General features: G+C 44.3%; 1 protein-coding gene across 1 annotated transcript; it reads left to right on the plus strand.

The window, feature by feature from the left end:
- The first annotated feature begins 3,863 nt into the window (after positions 1-3,863).
- On the plus strand, positions 3,864-4,725 carry LOC13036349 (uncharacterized). The gene is made up of 3 exons (XM_003736822.3): positions 3,864-4,300; positions 4,368-4,490; positions 4,547-4,725. The coding sequence occupies exons 1-3, from the start codon at positions 3,963-3,965 to the stop codon at positions 4,686-4,688; spliced, it is 603 nt and encodes a 200-aa protein (XP_003736870.2). The 5' UTR covers positions 3,864-3,962; the 3' UTR covers positions 4,689-4,725.
- The last annotated feature ends 11,114 nt before the right edge of the window (positions 4,726-15,839 follow it).

Consider the following 15,839-nt stretch of genomic DNA (forward strand, 5'->3'; position numbering starts at 1 on the left):
CCGTCCCCAAAAAATATTGCATTCACTTTGGCCTAATAGAGAAATAGCCGTAAATTCTGTTGCCACTCATTGTGCAGATGGCACGTCTGTGTGGGGCTATTGATATATTTGGCTCGGTGTGGCTGTGTGGCCAGCAGAGAAATCACGTCTTGGCCATGTTGCAGGACGTATGTTTACGGCTGCATCTTAAACTCTTTAAACCATAAATAGCCGAAGAACTTTCTCATTTAGCTGCTGGCCATAAAGGAAAGAACCCCTTCCATCGAATGGAGTTGTAGTTATCTATTGCCAAATTTTCTACACGTTTCTGGATATTTACGTTGCCTCTCACAGGACACACTCGTCAGCAAAAGTGTGGAGCAGTTGTGGGGCACTAAAGGCTAGTGCAAAAGACTTTATATTGGAAGAGCTTTGCATACCTGCCTTTTCGCAATTTGTGGAAGAGTGTAATTGAAATGGGCGCCGTTCGCAACACGAATTCAATTGAAAAGGCAAACAAATCAGAAAGCGGCAGAGGCACGACATTAGCGATGCCTGCCCCCATCGCCAAAAGCTGCCCAAATGGCATGAAACTATGTCGATGGCCGTTGTCACTGTCGATGATGTCGGTGGTCTGAGGATGGGGCTTAACCTGGGGCTGGTACTGAAGCCGAGTCTGAGTCTTGCCGGAAGCCAAACGAAAAACATTTCTAATTTCAGTCCTGATGTTGATGAATGGCAATAGACAAGAGAGCAGGTGGCAAGAGCAGTGCCAGCCACGTTCACGTTCACGTCCACGGAACCGGCTAAAATGCGACAACAAGCTTGGTGGACAGACAGACGGGCAGACGCACAAATAGATGTGGACACGGAAGCGGCGACGATGGGTAGGTAGCTAAATGTCAATTGTCGGGGGCAAAAGTTTGCCCGATGGGAATGGGAATAAGAGTGGCAGTTGGAGTGGGAAAGACCATCATTTGTCCAGGACGCCTCGCGGTGACATGCTGCAGATACGTCAGCGCCGGGACTTCAGCGCCGAGAATGCTGATGGGTGGATGGGTGGATGGGCGGGGAGATGTCTTGAAAATTTCGCATGGCTTTGGCACGCATTGTTGGCGGCTTGTTATGGATTCGGTGTGGCGCGTGTTCAGCTTTTGTCTCCTATACTCGGGGAGATACCCGAGAATACCCGAGGAATATCCATGAGTTTGTCGGCAGCAATTACCGTTGATCTCAAGTGTTTTTTATCGCCGCGCGTCCTGCCTCGTTGTTATGACATCAGTTGGCACGTATTCCCACGTCCAAGCCATCGCATTCAATTTGCTTGATTTTATTTCCGCTTCGTTTTCGCGCTGTCCTGTGCCGTCCTGTCCCTGCGCCCATAACGGGGCAACTGAAAGGACGAATGATGGCACCGAACCTCCTCTGGTCATTTGATAGTCCATTTCCATTCTGATTTCGAGTCCATGTCCGTGTCCTTCCCCCAAAAACTTATCTTTGATTTCTGTCGTTGCTGCTGCTGCTGCTGCAACTGCAGCTTAAGTGTGCAATTTGATTTGATTTTTGCCCAATTTTTTGAACAGGTCCTTAAGGCCCACTGCCAACCGTTGCCGTTGCCGTTGCCCCACCCCACCACCCTTTTCTCCTCTGTTCGACCTTGTTTGGCACTAAAACTGCCACAAAATTGACATTTTGTTTAATATTCTCGAGTGTGTTTTGTGCTATGTTTTCGGTGCCTGCAGGGTAAAACTGGAACTGGTACTGGTACTGGTACTGTCAGTGCAGGCAGCCAGGATGTGGATGTGGGCCGTTGTGTCGATTGCGTTTGTGTTTGTGCAGCAGCAGGATATGAATTGCCGGGCGATTGGCGGAGAATTGCATTCGAAACTGTGCCACGTGGCCAATCATGGTGCGGGGGGGCTGGCAGTGGGAGCATGTCTGAATGCACTCTCCCGATACCATTTAGGCAGCAACGATTGTTAGTGAAAAAGTGTCAGTGTAATGTAATACAATTTGCCCCGAATGCATGTTATCGTGTTAAATATTTTAGCATGTGCATAAAGTGGAATAAATCAATCATGTTTAACCCATTAATGTCAGTTCGAATGGGCGCTGAAATGAAATAAAATCTGATCAAATATGAAAAAACTTCACTTCCACTTCCATATGGAATGTCCCTTTTAACCAGACTCACTTAGCAGTCGCTTTATTAGTCAGAAACCCTCTATTTGGCGAAGGGACACACGGAATGACCTGCCTTTGGTCCTTGGGAATAAACAGACAAGATGTCAACCAATGTCTAAGGACACTTCGGGACACATTTGAGTGGGGGTTGGTGGATTTTGCTTTCACTTTCAGCTGCCGTACCGCCTCCAGTCCATGGAAAAAGAGACCACACAAAAAAATAAGAGAACTGGCAGCTTAAATATGGCGGCAGGATTCCATTGTCAGCGCCTCGAAATCCGCAACTATTTCATTTCATTTAATTTGATTTATTTGCTGTATTTTTATTCTGTTTTGGTTTTTGCCACTGTGTGTGTGTTGTGTGTGTATCCCCACTCAATTTTCGGTGGAATGCAGCTAAGGAACGCCCCCATTCGGAAGCAGACCTCCTTGGAGCTCTTAATGAAAACACAAATCCAAATTCGGTCCTTGAGATGTGCGCTAGCGCCACGTCCTTGAGCCATAAAGCCTAAACACAGCTTGAATAGAAACCGGGGGAGAGACAGAAGAATTTTGTGTGTTAATACCAAATGGGAGAACAAGTATAATTTCTATCTCAAAGATTAAAGCCATAAATTGGGGTAGTACCAGAGCAAAGGATCATAGTGCCACAAATAAAAAAGTGAGAGGTCTAAGTGTTAGAGTCCGCCGTCTTTAATTATAATTTAATAGTCCACTTAGGAGTTGAGCGGTTGAATTATACTTTACTCTCATGGAAAAACACTTAAAGTTGTTTGGCTATTCCATCGATTGAATAATTTCATAATCCTAAGGAAGCCTCTGCAATCCTTTTCTCTTTCAAGTTTATGAAGTGTCTGCATGTTGTCAATTCTTCACCGTTTTCACAGCTCTTTCCAGGCCCAACGAAAGAACCTTAAATTCCAAGCAAATTTGCCTCCAGAGGAAGAAGGCAAGGCATTTTTATGTGGGATCTTCGTGGTTTTACTTGGGGATGGAATCAATGCTATCAAGCAACGGACATACATACACCACACAACTGACTTCGGGTCGCTTAATAACATAACGCATACGCCACGTATGCACACATGAACAGCTTCAGATTCGCCTGCTCTCCAATCTTTTGAAAGGTTTTCGGTTAAAATACTTTACATATTTTTAACGCACAAAGTATGTATCGCCTGGCGCCTGGAGGCGAGCCATTCGAGTATGCCACTCTGTGTGGCATGGCTTTGTTGCGGGAGGATTATTCTAGTGGAAACTGTAGGGTGAATCGGGAGTCATTGTTGGCTGGGTTATGAGTACTCAAGATAGTTGAGTATTTCATTGTGCTTCAGTGTCTATTGATTTCTTCAGCTACTTGAGATGCATGAAATATTTGTAGTCTTTCAGTCATTTGGCTTATTGCAGAATATGTTGATTAAACTGGGATAAAAGATCCATCAAATAAATACAAATCTCGTATCACGGTGCTTGTGGTTCTGTTCCACCCAAACAGATCCAGTGATTTTTCTCATGCTTTCTCATCGTCACGGATCCAGATTTAGACCCTTTTTCTGAACACCATTCGCAAATTTGATTGATGATTCCAAATGATATTGTTTGGAGCAACATAATACAGCGGCAAATGGCTTTCCGGGGCTGCATTTTATCATCAGAATGAAAGATTTATGCGATCGATGTATAGATAATTTATTTCGTAGTTATCTAGCAACCCTTTCATTTAACGTTAACTCAAAATGATACGGAATAGTTAAATTTAGTCTTTGTTTTTCTAAAAAATACCATACACAATACTCGCCATGGAACAAAATAAAGAGACCGAAGAAACTTTTGATAACGGGCGAAAACTGTCAACACTGTCCACACGCCCACGACGCACAACACAGTTAAGACGTTCCACATATACGACATACCACAAACCTAGTCAAAAATATGAAATACCCATCCACAATAAAAATAAATCAGATGTGCTATTACAAAGTCTATGCAAGCGCCACCCGAATGACGCCAAGTATATTGGAGACTTTGACAGCACTGAATTTGATAGTGATAACATCTATATATGCAAAGCTAAAGATCCAGATGCACTTGATTTCATTGATCAGCAGCCCAGCTATAGTAAATTCAAATCACCCTTGTAAGATTCCCCAACGTATCGGATATAGTAAACATTTATTCTCTACTTACACACAAATTGTCAACAGGGAATCCCAATGTTTGTCACGATATAAGGAATGTACAATAAGGTATAATCGTCTGTTCAAGAACGAGATGAGGAAACTCATTGACTACCAGTGTTCCGCCATCGAGGCAGCCTATCTTGTGCGGTAAGTCATGGAATGTACACAATGCCATAATTATTCTCAATACTCTTCCTTTATAGAGTAATGGCATTTACCACGCTATGGCCACCTTATCACAATGAATCGGAAATCGACAGTACATCTCGGAAATTCTTTCGTTTGACCCCAAAAGAGCAAAAGAGGTTCACAAAAATTACTGGTATGCCGTACAAATCAAAATGAAATGTAATTCCTTAAATATTAAAGAAAAGAAGCCAAACTTAGGTTTTTTTCTTCAGCGAATACCAATTTATTGCTGTCCAACTGTCTAGAGTCTCCAGTATTTATTGCATTAATATTCGTACTTCAGTAAAATGCAAAAGAAATAAACAAATTGCACAGACAAAGATCCCAGAGAGCATACAGACAGTGCAGTCCAGTCCTTGTGTCATTGCAATGCAAAATGTCGCAAAGTTCTTGCCGAGTAGTAGACACTGAAAAAAACTGAATATTTTTACAATTATAATTTATAGAATAGTTGGGAGTTTATTTGCCACACAGTCAAGAGGCAGGGCAGGCAGGGAAGATAGGGAAAGAGTGGAAATAGTGGAAAAGAGTGGCAAAAACAGTTTCATAAATCCAGGAACATAAACATTCGCAAGTATTCACTGTATATTCGATCTGCATAAACAGTCTCCATTTCCTGGCAAAGTCATTTACATTGTACGTATTTTGGGGAGATCCAACATGGTTTGGTTTCTCTGCTTTTATGCAAAACTGCGCATAACTTTCGGGAGGAGTCTGCCAGACACGGCACACGGAACAAGGAATCCGGGACAGGGCTTCTGGGATCCATGGTCCGAGGCATCATCAACGCGACCATAATGCTGGCCGCAGCGCGGCGGTCTGTCTGTCAATTGCATTAAATATTAACCCAAAATGTTGATAGCCCGCACATATTACAAAACGTGTCGGGGGTCCTTTGAGAGGAGTGGATGTGGCCGGACCAGGAAGAAGAAAAGCGGAAGCTGCATATTAAAAATAAAAAATGAATTCCTTTTTGGCGGGGCTTATTTTTGTTAATAAAAAGAAACCAATGAGGGAGAGAGGAAAAGAAGAAAACCCCAAATTTTTCACTTCACTGAATTATTCATGAATGCAATTTTTAGCCACAAATAAAATATAAGCAAGCGGAGAAGAATCGTTGGTGTGGCATGCACCAGGCACCAGTCACCAGGGGAAGGGGAAGGGTAACCACTGCAGCTGTGCCCCGTTGTGTCGTTTCGCGTCGCTTCAGACGACGTTGCAACATTTAGTGTAAATTAAAAGGAAAGCAGTTGAGGAAAACGAAATTGTGCATGAACTTTTGTGTGAATTATGAAGTCTGTTGTCACATTTGTGCCACAAATATTTGCAAATTTCCGCTCTGTGCTTAATTTTGTGGAAATATATTTTTTGGTGGCAAACCAACCCAGAGCCCAGCCCATATTTTATATATTTCCAATCGATGGGATTATTTAAAGCATGGCGGAGAAAATCTGTAACATTTCGTATTAAAAACATATCAATAGCCCTACACCAAAGTGTTTTTCCCCAGAAACTTTGGCTTGCTCGCAAAAACTTTGCCATCGAGCATTTAGTTCGGTTTTCACCCGCAACTTTTCAGTTTTGCAGCAAGTTGAAAATTTGAATTTCAAATCGGCCTGCAGATCACTCTTCTACAAGTACCCACCCCACCCATTGGACTGATACCAAGTTGTACTCAATGGAAACGGGCTGACAAATGACTTTCAGCCAAACTGCAGTGGAAAGTGCAGTGGAAAGCACCATGAATGACATTTCGGAGCCAAAAGTTTTGCAGGTGTTAAATACGCCTGCAATGGTGTCACCGATCCAGCGATGGCAAGGGAGGTGGGGCGTAGAGGGCATAAAAACAAACACGGAAATCATGCACAGCATAAGCACCCATCCGCCTCGAACTTCTGGGGGCATCAAACAAACCGAGAAGAGCCATTAAAATAATCGCTGCAATAACCGCATTTGGTACAATTTCGTAGTCCTCACCCTTTGTCCCTCTAGTCTTTTCTACCTTTTCGAAGTCAACAGAGTGGGGGATTGAGGATGGGGAAACGGTGCTGGGGGAATGGGGGAATGGGGCTGGGGAAATGGGAATGGCGAAATTTGCATGCATAAGTTATGCGGAGTTTTGGGGCTGCAAACGTAACATATTGACACAGTAAACTGCTTAGATTGTCAAAGTTCGAGAGGCGGGAGCAAGCAGTAAGCAGCAAGCAGCAAGCAGTCGGCGGCAGTTTAAGGTGCATTCAAGTTTTTGAGAGTGCGCGCAAACAGTCCGCAAAAATCCTAAAGGGATTGCGTTGCATATTTCTGTCTTTGGGTCGCTTTCCATCGCTGCCATGTGTATTTGTGTGCCAAGCATATGCATTGAAGCCAAGTCAGCAGTGCCGTGCCACAGCATGTGTGTGCTTCTTGCAACTCTACAGGCACCGCTCCACACACAGAGGCAAAGTATCAGTAGTGAAAGAAAATCCATGTCGCTCGGTTTCTCTTTTTGCTATAATGCTCCTCGCTGGATTTGTTTTTACTTTCGTGAAAATTCATACGAAAATGAGAGAGCCCGAGAGAGCGACAGAATGTTTGCCCGTGAAAGCGCCATTTTAGCCACCGATTTGAGGTGGTTCGTAATTGTCATTCACGAGAGAAAGCCATTGGCAGAGTGGGGCATGCGCAGAACCATCCATGAGAGAGTCTTCTATAAAATAGTGGGATATTTTATGTTCAAGTTATACTTGGATTTACGAGAATCTGGAACTCTTTTAGTGAATGCTAATCCCAATTAGAGCTCAATTAGATTAGGTCTAGGATTTCCAGCTGCAAAGTCAATTGGGATGTAGAGTCATAGTTTACCGATGAGCAGGTTTTAATCTTATTCAAATATAAAGACATATAACTTTTATGGGGTTTACTTTCTTAAAAATAAGAACTTCGAAAAGCGGAGCAATATTTCCCCTCTTTGTCAAATACTGGGTACATTTTCCACCCCTTAAATGGAACTTTGTCAAATCCTAACAAGTGCCATGCCCCAAAAACATACTCTCTCTACAAATGAGAGCCCTCTAGTAGAACTCTCTTGGTGTAGGTCGTAAACAGCTGCAGCTGATGCGGTCCCCTGCGTCCTTCTTCGGCTCTGCCAGCAACAACTACTTGTATACGATGGAGTACGGGGTGTAGAGCAGGGCTGTCCACTTTAACGAGCGCACCTGACCAACTGCAGCTTATGTGTTCAGGTTACTTTATCCTCCATACACACACACACACACATACACACACTACACACACACACAGTGTACTCTTACAGGAAGAAAGATTTATATTTTGTCACACTTACTTGAAACGACTTTGGCTGCCACTTGTTCTGCGGTCTATAGCAGGATAGAAATGGAGGTGGAGAGTGAGAAAGGATAGAGGGAGAGAGCTTGATTTTCCTTCCATTGGTTGTGTTCCATCGTCCTGCCATCAGCATCGTCAACTATATCGTTTTGGTCGCTCAGTCCTCTGTCCTCTGGGATTGCAGTCAGTAACATTTACTTGGCTAGCATTACCTTTCAGCTCTGAGGCCGTGATGGAGCACCTTAGATGAGAACCCGAACTGGCAGCAGATCCCGCACGATGGCCACGTGAGTCACGCGACCTTCTCTGGGTTTGATGCGGTTTATAATGTGCATTTCGCCTTGGCTGCCACACGTGAGTGACTTTAAGCTGTGCCAGTCGCGACGTATGGCGTTGGTAATGATGGTTTTGGCCAATGTTCAGCGTGGCTTATATATGTATATGGTCGCTCCCCGAGAGCATTGATATCCATCCTCCAACCTTCCTGTGTACGCAGTGCACTCTCTTTTCTACTTTTTATGTATAGCTCTGCCACTTTTCACGTTTTCCCTCGTTTTCTCTTTTAGTTTTTTCTCCTTTTTTATGGGGCACATGACTCAATTATGTTGGATTGACATTTCGCAAAGGTTTTTCATCAATCAAGTGTGCTTTTTATACAGCACTCCGCTGCCGCTGCTGCTGTGGCTACTGCTTCCATTGCTGCTTGTTTTTGGTGCAACGCGGCGTATACGTAATGGCTAACAGCAATTGCTAACATTGCACTTGCAATTTATCGTTTCGTGTATGCGTCTGAATGACCTGAGGAAATAATTCTACCATTCCATGTGGCTATATTTATGTACTCTTTCGCTTTGGATTTAATTTCGATTGCATCCTTTGCCCAAGCAATTTATATATTGCCAAGGTGATGTATGCTCTCTGCTGGGGCAACCTAAAGAAACTTTAACTGACTTTAAAATTGGCTTAAATATCTGTATATGTTTAAATATTTATGAAATTTCTCACGTAAACCATTAAATTTTCATAATTCATACAAATATTTGAACGCAAAATCCGAAGAACCAACCATCATCTTCGCTGACAACTCCACAATGACTTTTCTTCGCTTTCAACCCTAAAGGTTAAACCATAGACCCCCACCCCCACTCCCACCCCCACCGCATAACTGGCAAGATATTGTTACCTAAACAAACAGAGTGAAAGGAAAAGGAAAACGGGAAAAACCGGAAGGGAAAATGCAATCACCTGTAACACAAAACTGAATACACAAACAAAACGAAGGGGCGAAAGGAAATATTTATGCCAGACTTTGATGTTGCCAATTGAAGAAGCCATTGGGTTGAAAACTGAGGACTGAGTATTGAGGATGAGGGCCAAATTGGTGTAAGCGTTCCGTTTTAATGCCTTGATTATGCAACAATTGGGGAGAAAAATGTAAAAATTAAATGGCAACTGAAGCGATATCTGTGTCTGTGTCTGTGCCTTTAGACGGTAAGAAAGAAAGTTCACCCCTCGATTTTCCACTTTCCCAATTCCGCTTTTTGTGTTGCTTATTTATGCACATTGCCTGGGCCGCTTTTTCTCTGCCGATTTTCTGTTTCACTTCACATTTTGGGGATTGGGGAAAAGAGTTAACTAAAGTTTATTGTGGCCCTCTTGTACTGGAAATCGAAATAAAAACTGGGTCTGGGTCTGGGAATGGGGATGGGGTTGTGTCACTAGATGGCAATGCGAGTACTACTCCTAAGTTCCATCCTGTCATTTCCTTCTTTTGTTGAATAGTCTATGCCTTGTTCTAGTCGGGTCTTCGCTTGCAATGGGATTGAATGAATGAAAGGAAGTACACTTTACACAGAATATGCAAATAACGCTAACAACAATGACTGAAGGCTGTGGACGGGGAGCGGACAGGAGCGGCCATGCCATTAGCATGGACTGCACTGACACACAAAAAGCGGAAAATTTTTGGTCCAAAAATATTGGCCATTGTGTGTGGGAGTATAGTAACAAGATATCTAACCAGAATATATATATTATGCAGGCAGTGAAAATGGCGACAATTATGTTTATTGAGAGAGAAAAATGAAGCCAACCAAATAATCGACATCTTTTGTAAGAGTCATTTACTATTTATAGTATATAAATATATAGAGCTTACTATACTATAGTATGGAAAGGGTTTAATAGTTGCGGGACACCCCGAATATTCCCTTAAAATTTCTGTCACAATTCTAGGGAAAATTTCTTTGGGAAATTCAGATTTCTTTCGATATTTTTCGCTATTTTTGCATTGTTGTAATGCCATCAACTTTTTTCAACTGTCTAAAAATATTCCCCGCTTACACAAAGAAATCCAATTTAAAACCGTCCAATCCTCCATCCACGCAGCTAGTGTATCCAACTTAATCGCTTTTCAATTACTTAACCTTAACCACTTAATTTATTCATTGTATTACAGGTGTCCAAACTGGCAGCTCGCCCAATCAGCGTGCCAAATCCCGACGAGTCCACCGTTCGCGAGTCGGGGGCTAACAAAAAAGGTAACACAAAAACACATCTGCCAGATGGCTGGTGGAAACTCGCACCCCGCGGGCATCAGGAAGTAGCAACACCCTACCCTTCCGCCCAACACTTAGCGTTCGACATTCTCTCATTGTGTGCGAGGGCTACGTCATCGTTCGCTTCGACGCCATTAATCCACGTGAAATGAAAGGTGAGCGATTTTTCCCAAATCCAATTTGTTATAACAAAAAAAAGAAACGAGGGAAAGACTGCGCGGGAGAGCTGTGTGAGAGATTGAGCTATGAGCCAAGCCCACTTTTAAAAAGAGTGTAGAGAGTGGCAGGCGGGAAAAAGCATTTTAAGGGTTTAACCAGCTTTCTCCTTGTCGGACCCCGGGATCACATGCCCACCTGCACCCACCACCTCCCATCTTCCCACCTTCCGCACCTGTCAAATGTGTTGACGTTAAGTGCAGTTTTATTCCATTTATTTGCCAGGCTTATCGCTGGTAAGCGTCTAATGTGTCAGACTGCTCTTCAGCCTGGCACCCCATTGATTTTGCATAACTCACTGAATGGCTTCCAATTATGCAGCTGCATTCTTCTTTAGGCTTCATATTCCATATTGGAAAGAAAAATCAATAAAATTGCTAGGGACGGCAGAGCAGCCACTCATCAACAAAGGTCGTTAGTTTGATAAACCCTTGGGTCTTCCCATTTCCCCATCGCCCCGAAAAGAAAGTTGCAAAAGTGTCTCGAGTGCTTTAAACTTCTTCAAACTTCTCGCTGACGCTTCCGGCCGGGTGGGGCTCAAGTCGGGGCCCACGACAAGACGATGATGCTCTGTGCCATTTCCGCGTTTCTTGGTCGACTGATTCTCAAGTGGCCAGTCGCTGAAGTCTGGTGGCTGGTGGCTGAAGTCTGGAATTTCCTGCCCCGCCCCGGCCAGCCGCATTAGGCCAGGGCCAGGTGGAAGCTGCCACCTTGTTGAGTCGAGTGTGCGGTTTTGTGTGCGCCAAAAATGGCCAAAAAGGTGAGAGGCAAGAGGCGGGCCGGTCGGTAGAAGGTACAGAGGTGCAGCCACATCTCGAGTGCGCACTCTTCGAACGTTCTTCGATAAACTTAATGGCCATTGAGAGAGGCCCTGGCCCAAGCTTTTACACTCCTACACTCCTCCAATCCTCTACCTCTTTCCCTGCTTCGATGCCTCGCGAAGCCGTTAAATGATTATGAAAATTGTTGGCAGTACCCTCCGCAATGACCTCAGGGGTAATGGCTTGGCCTGGTCTGCAGACCCGGCTTCGGATTCGGCTTTGGCAGCTGCCGCAGGTCACGCCCTAACAGTTTTCAAGAGTTTTCCTTTTGCGAGTCGGTTCAAGAAGTACTCGTACTCTCTCTTTGCGGAAAAAACGTTCATTGAAAATTGCAATCAAAGCGCTTATTTAATTATATTTAACCATGGAATTTACATATTTATTGAAATAAATCAGGAAATTTATTAATGAATATATTACTAGTAGGATGAATGATTTGCATAATCACATCACAAATCATTGATGGAGCAAAAAGAATATAATTGAGTAAGTTTTTGGTTTAAACAAACTGAAGTTAATTCCAGACTTAATTTGGTTACATTTCAATAAAATTGACTGCAAGCTTTACATAAGAATACAGAAACTACGACTATTAGTAATACATTTATATTGTCAAATTTTTCCATTAACTTTTTCTTCAAAAAGCTCTTTCCAATATTTTCCATATCACAATCCCAAATAATATATAGTATTTAACAAAAGGAAAGAAAGAAACAATTTAAAATTCGTCAGTGTTTTTGGCTCTTCCTGTTGTTGTTCGTTACCAACAGTCATCAATTATGGCCAGGCCATGCCATGGATCGCATAGGATAGGCCGTTCCGGCTCCCTGCGACCAGCACCGTCGTTCCCCTCCCCATCCACGTTCCATTTCACCATCAAAAGTGTCACTGGCGGAAGCGCCCAACTAACTAAACTATGCAAATTGGTTATTTTATGGCCGAAACCCTTTTGTTGTGTGTGGCACGGGGCACCGGGAGGATAACACGACAACGCGGCAGACAATGCTGCAACAAAAAAGAAAGACTCGACTGTCAGTGGCATAGAATAGTATAATACCGACAAAAAAAAAAAGGGAAAGCAAGGACAACGGCCCAACTAATGGCACAATTTAACCAACTAGCTGGATGTTGGAATACTGGGGATCCTGGGATCCGGGGGATCCCTTGCTTGGTTCCGAATGCGGATATGTGAGAATTCAATGAAATGGAAACTAACAAAATCAAATTGATGGAGAAAAAAAAAACGCAAGACAAAAAACAGAGCAAGAACAAGAATAAGCTTTAAAGGACACTCAGAAGCGCTGCCGACCTCGGATTCAGACTCGGACTCAGTGGAAAAGAAATCAGCGCAAATCAAACGAAGCAGCGCAGCAGGAAAAATTGGGCCGGCACCGGCAACGGCACGGGGCGCTGGTCTAAGGCAGAAAAATGTGGAAAAGCGGAAGCGCAACGACAAAAGGGCGGCTCCGGAGCAGGCAGCCTCCATCCTCCTCCTTCTCCACCCTGCATCCATAGAAACAACAAAAGATGCTGGGAATGGCCGAAGGAGCCATGACATGGAACAATGCCTCTGACTCGGCCTCTCGCTCTGCCCTTGGGCCGGAGATGAGCGGTGGGTGGAGATTGAACTGGCGTGGCGTGGCGTGGGTGGAGCAGGCATTGGGGTGCATAACTCGTGCCCCTGCTTCCGTTCAATTTGAAGCCTGTTTGTTGCCCAAGTAGAAGAAAAGCCAAAGCGAAAAACAAAAGCGGAAACGAGCAGTTGGCGGCCGATTGGAACAATTGCAGCAAAGGCAGCAGCGGTAGCAGCGGCAGTGGCCGTGGCAGGAAATCAAGACGCAGCGGTGGCAAAAATTAAACAAACATGGCCGACAGCGGAAATGACCAACAGGGAGAGAGAGAGAGCACGGTGGTGGTGGAGCAACTTGGGCGATCCATTGTTTGAAGTTATTATTGGTGCAGTCAATCGAGTCGAGACGAGTCCGGCTGCGGACCCAATCATCGGTCGGACTTGTTATTGCCATTCCCCCAAAGGATATCGCCTGATTTTTGCCCTTTTTCCCCAGGAACAGGACCGGGACGGGGACTCTATATAATTTTTGCTCTCCACTTCTGTTTGTCTTTCCTTTTTCGCAGTTGGCATGTGAGCGTATAATTTGTGAAAATTTTTTGCTCTGCTGTCGTCCTGCAAAAGGAGCCCGAGCCCCTTGATCGGACTGCCGTTGCTCGTCTCCGTGTTGCCCAGAAGGGCGGAAAATATTTTTTCATCATTGCATCGCCGGGACCAACCGGTCAGGGACGACGACAGGAAACGTTGCGGTCGCCGCCTCCAGCAAAAAGGGTTTAAATTTTAAATTAAGCTCCTTTATTGCTGGCTAAAAGGGGGAGAGCATCCAGGAGGAGCAGCCAGGGCCAATACCTCTTGCGGTGCGATGATTGTCAAGCCCTTTAATTGCCTCAAGTGACCCAAACGGAAAGAAGGAATGGACTTTAATTGGACCAGAGATGATTTTCCGATCAGTCCTTCAAGTGGACAGCCAGAAGAGGCTTCTGCTGGCTGCTAAGCCATTTGGAAAGCCCTGAAGAGGAATGGATACTAAATATTTGTCTGCCAGCTTTATATTTTAATCAAGTTTATGAAAATGAACGCCTCTGCCAAGACAAACTTCAGACAATTTCACGCCTCAACTTGAACTCTGGCCATTTGAAAGTCAGTGAGCCAACCACGAGAGCCAGGACTCTCCGTTACAGCCAATTCATTACAGAAAGTAGATGGGGGAATAGGGGATGTACTCTGGGTTGGCTTCCAGCCATTATGCCAAAGCGAAAAGAGCTAGGACTACTGAATGGAAAAAAGGACGTCCCCCCCACAAAGCAACAAAGGGAATCGGGAATGAGTATCCGCGAAATGGTGTGAGAGGCGCTGATGGGGCGCTGATTTTAATGCATGAAAGAAACGACAGCATGGCAAATAAGAGTTGGCGGTTACACTGCCTGAGGCCACTGCCACAACAGCAGCAGTGGCCATAATGAGAGCTGCCACTGCCACATCGATGGCCGTGACCAAGCCAGAGGGAGGATGGAGGCGGACTACTACCAAAAATTATCAACGAAAAATGTCGCCAAAGAGAGCCGCCGCCAAAGCATCTTGGGCCGTCTGGTCGGAAGTCTGGTAATTGGAAATGATGCTCGAGTCGCACTTAAGTTGCGGGCGAGGGATTAATGATGCTGCAGCCAGAAATTGTTGTCCAGCAGCAGCAGCAGCAGTAGCAGCAGGATGACGATAATGATGGTTGACTGCGACAACGTGTTGCCGCTAAATGAATTGAATGTGAGATGCCTTTTAGCTGAGATTAAGCAGAAGCAACAGAAATAGGAACAGCAACGGCAACGGCGCCAATTCCAATGGCAACTAACTCACTCAGACAGAAGCAAATTCAACTGTGGAATGCCAGAGTCAGAGCGCAGAGCCCAGAGCCCTGAAGCATTCTAAGCCCTGAAATGGCATTTCATCTTTTTAATTGAATTTTAATTTGTTTAGAATGCGCTTAGAGGCATTGCACGCCAAGTGGCCAAGTGCTTCTGGCCAAGTCCGCAGTCCGGACACGCCCTCACTTAATTTACCATGCAACCCATCAACACAGCCCGAGCACTACTTGCAGTTGTTGTCTGGCAGCTTTTCACAAATCGATTAAATTTAATTTGTTTTCCTTGCCGGCTTTCTCCGCTGCCAGTCATCGTCATCGTCTCTTTTTTGCACTTCCTCCGTACCGTACTTTCCTTTCCGTTCCGTTCCGTTTGGGGAAAGCTTAGTTTTTAGCAGTAATTTCATAATGAGTTGACTTTATGCTGGCCAGGAGACCAGTAGACCAGGAGCAGGACCAGGACCAGACCGACTTCCAGGGCCCAAGCTCTGTCCTACTCCCAGTGCCAGATGCAGATGAAAATTTTCGCTCATTGCTGTTGGCAAATAAAACTGTTCACGCCAACATTAAGCAACTATGAAGTGTGGAAACTAACGAAGGGAAAACTTCACGTCGGAAATAACAGGACGGATGGAAAATATATAATTTAAAAGTTTTCCAAAATTATTTAATTAAACTAAATTTTATTCCTCAATACCCGCTCCTGGCTTTTGCCCAACGAGCAGCGAAAGTCGCATATTGTCGTCCCATTTTGAGGGATTTATTTCGAGCATCGTCCCATGGCTGCAGGGGATTTTCCGCTTTCCTTTTCTGTTCTTTCCTTTTTTTTGTTGTTTGTTTCTTTTGTTTTTGGCCCATGGACAAGTTTTGTCGGTTGGCAGCATACTTACCTACAATTAAAATCCCTCGCAGTTGGAATGTAAAAATAATTATCAAGAAAAATACGAATACAACGTGAAATGC

The sequence above is a fragment of the Drosophila pseudoobscura genome, chromosome 2 (assembly GCF_009870125.1).
Source record: "Drosophila pseudoobscura strain MV-25-SWS-2005 chromosome 2, UCI_Dpse_MV25, whole genome shotgun sequence".
Taxonomy (NCBI): Eukaryota; Metazoa; Arthropoda; class Insecta; order Diptera; family Drosophilidae; genus Drosophila; species Drosophila pseudoobscura.

Bases quoted from the DNA above. Each gene is read 5' to 3' on its own strand.
- LOC13036349 (XM_003736822.3), top strand. From the start codon at position 3,963: ATGGAACAAAATAAAGAGACCGAAGAAACTTTTGATAACGGGCGAAAA. The intron at 4,301-4,367 runs GTAAGATTCCCC...AATTGTCAACAG, and splicing joins AGTAAATTCAAATCACCCTT to GGAATCCCAATGTTTGTCAC. The intron at 4,491-4,546 runs GTAAGTCATGGA...CTTCCTTTATAG, and splicing joins GAGGCAGCCTATCTTGTGCG to AGTAATGGCATTTACCACGC.